At 25.5% G+C, this 2,832-nt stretch overlaps 3 protein-coding genes across 3 annotated transcripts, besides 5 other annotated features; 2 read left to right on the forward strand and 1 right to left on the reverse strand.

The window, feature by feature from the left end:
- Positions 1 to 37: a sequence feature (AT_rich).
- Positions 38 to 88: 51 nt separating this feature from the next.
- Positions 89 to 111: a sequence feature (AT_rich).
- A 218-nt stretch (positions 112 to 329) lies between these two features.
- Positions 330 to 362: a microsatellite.
- Positions 363 to 780: 418 nt separating this feature from the next.
- Positions 781 to 850: a microsatellite.
- Positions 851 to 1,043: 193 nt separating this feature from the next.
- Positions 1,044 to 1,355, forward strand: EDI_235830 (uncharacterized protein; the record flags this gene model as incomplete). The annotated part of the gene is made up of 1 exon (XM_001740420.1): positions 1,044 to 1,355. The coding sequence occupies one exon, from the start codon at positions 1,044 to 1,046 to the stop codon at positions 1,353 to 1,355; it is 312 nt and encodes a 103-aa protein (XP_001740472.1).
- An 86-nt stretch (positions 1,356 to 1,441) lies between these two features.
- EDI_235840 (uncharacterized protein) lies at positions 1,442 to 2,155 on the forward strand (the record flags this gene model as incomplete). The annotated part of the gene is made up of 1 exon (XM_001740421.1): positions 1,442 to 2,155. One exon carries the CDS (start codon positions 1,442 to 1,444, stop codon positions 2,153 to 2,155), a length of 714 nt encoding a protein of 237 aa, XP_001740473.1.
- Positions 2,141 to 2,203: a sequence feature (AT_rich).
- On the reverse strand, positions 2,182 to 2,823 carry EDI_235850 (uncharacterized protein; the record flags this gene model as incomplete). The annotated part of the gene is made up of 1 exon (XM_001740422.1): positions 2,182 to 2,823. One exon carries the CDS (start codon positions 2,821 to 2,823, stop codon positions 2,182 to 2,184), a length of 642 nt encoding a protein of 213 aa, XP_001740474.1.
- Between the last annotated feature and the right edge of the window lie 9 nt (positions 2,824 to 2,832).

Genomic DNA, 2,832 nt, shown 5'->3' on the forward strand with positions numbered 1-2,832 from the left:
TAATTTTATAATAATTTGAATTATAATGATATAAAATCACAATATAGTACATTGATAAAAGACTCTGATAATATAGAGAGTGATGATGAAATTAATAATAATTATAATAATGTAACATCTCAAAAACAATAAGAACATTGATAAACAAATAAATACCATATTAGATTATTTTTAATGTTTCTATCAAACTCTACTTTTAATAATAAAACGTATTATATAATACATGTATATATTTTATTATGTTTTGGTGACAATACAATTATATAAATGATATTCTACCAGAGTTTTAAAAATAAATACAAAAATTGATAGTTTAATAAGAAATGTAAAATAATAATAATAATAATAATATAATGTTAATAGAAAGTGTAATAGAGATATAGATTCATTAGTTGATATTATATACTATGTATAATGATATATATTAGTATAAGTTGTGATTGCCACGTCAACAGTCACATTCTCTTTTCCAATATAATTATTGTCACAATTATACTAGTCACACGACGCGAAGCGTCGTATGCGCCCGTAGGGCGCATTGTGACTAGTATAATTGTGAGACAATAAGAATATATACAAATGCCACGTCATCATACAGTCACAATTTATACTAATATATATCATTATAAATGGTATGTATGATATTAATGATCCCCTCTTTGTTATTAATGAATCTATATCCTTTATTACACTTTATATTCTCTTTATTACACTTCTATATCTCTTATTAACATTTCTATATCTCTTATTAACATTTCTATATCTCTTATTAATCTATCCTTCTATTTATTTCTATTCCCTTCTTCTTTTATACTTATTATATCTTTTCTTTTCTTCTTCCATTCTTCTCAAAAATATAGATGTGTAGAACATTAACCATTCTATTATTAAAATTAAACATTGATAGACAGATATAAAAACACACTTAATATTTAATTATAAGTATCAGAATTTATATGAACATTATGTTCATTATGATTTTAGACACGTGGAACAGAATATATAAACAGATGTATCTGAAAAAAACATATTAACAGTGTTAAATGACACAACAACTTTTTGACACCACTCAATTACCACAATGTCCAAATACACCAGAAATTAAGATTGTAGAAGATAGTAAACCAAAGAAAGCAAAGATTACACCAAGAGAGAAATTAGTAGGTTTTATTAAACGACAAATGAAAGATGATCCAATGATTCTTATGGATGATATTATTGAAGAGAATGGAAGACTTAGAAAAGAATTAGAAAAGATAAGAATAGCATTGACACAAGAAACAAAATATAATGAAGAATTAAGAAATGGAATTCTCAAGGAGAGATTAAATTTATTTACCAATTATTCTAATTGAATCTTTAACTATTATTTTCATTTAATTGTGATATTTTAATGAATGATGAATATTTTGATTATGATAATAATTATAGGAATGATGAAATGGAAGATGATAGTCCCTATGATAATGTAATAGATGAAATAGGAATAGATGAAATAGATAGATTAGTGAATAATAAACTTAGTCAAATTAAAGTAGGAAATACAATACGAAGGGTTCATCCACAAATATTCTTTTATTATAATAGTTTTAATATTGTATTGGGTAAACAAGGAACAGGAAAAACAACATTTATAATGAAAGAATTAATTAAATTAAGTAAAATACAACATTTATATCAAGCAGTTATTTATGTATCACAAAATGCAGGAGAAGATGAAACATTTAAACAATTGAAAGAATTAACTACACTTCCTATTTATGGAATGAATTATGAAAAATTTATGCCAGCATTAATGCAATATTATAAACAACCACAAGAAAAACATTTATTAATTATATTAGAAGATGCATCATTTGCATTAATGAAAGAAGATAAATCATGGGGAGAAATTATTACACGATTACGTCATTTAAAAACAACTATTATTGTAAATATGCATATATGGAAAGGGTTAAATGCCTCATTTAAAACACAAGTAGCAACAATTGTTATATTTAAAGGATATTCTAAAGAAAATTTTGGATATATTTTCAGACAAACAGCTGCTAATGCATCATCTAATGTTGCATATTATATGTATTTATCAATGGAAAGTGATCAAGTACTTAAAATAGATAATTTAACAGGAGAGATAAAGATTATAAAAAGATAATTAAATTACTTATTTTTATTCATTTATTAAATTAAATTTTGATTAAAACCAGGTGTTGGTTGAAGTAATTGTGAACTGGTGTTAGATGAGCTAACTTCTGGTACAGTGAATTCAGTGTTTGATGATCCTTGACCAATAAATATACGGTTACTTTCAGATGGTATGGTTATTTCAGAACTGGATGTATCAATTAGATTTTCTGTATTCATTTGAGAACCTCTTTGTGGAGATAAAATACCACCTCCTACTTCTGTAATTGTAGTACTATTATCAACACCAGAATGTCCTGTTGTGTCAAATATAGCATATTTTGAATTATATAACTTTTCGTTGGTAAGTGGATTTGGACCAATTTTAGAACCAGTGAATCTAATCATTTGTTTATTTACAGAAAACTTTCCACAGTTCTTCTGATGTCCATAATCTGTACACACAACATTGATAGAGCCAAGAAACTTTGGAGTGATACCTGCTGTGATTAAGTGTGCTAATACACATGCTCTTGTTTTACCTCCAAACAATGTACAGTTTCTAATATAATCTGCTGTTGTAATTAATATAATAGAAGAATGAAGAGATAATGGTTGTCTTCCACTATTAGATACTTTACTTGATGATTTACTTTGTGATTTGTTGTTTAAATTCAATGGTTGAAGACATCGAATCATCGTTTATCA

Source organism: Entamoeba dispar, genomic scaffold, assembly GCF_000209125.1.
Source record: "Entamoeba dispar SAW760 scf_1105229462935 genomic scaffold, whole genome shotgun sequence".
Taxonomy (NCBI): Eukaryota; Evosea; order Mastigamoebida; family Endamoebidae; genus Entamoeba; species Entamoeba dispar.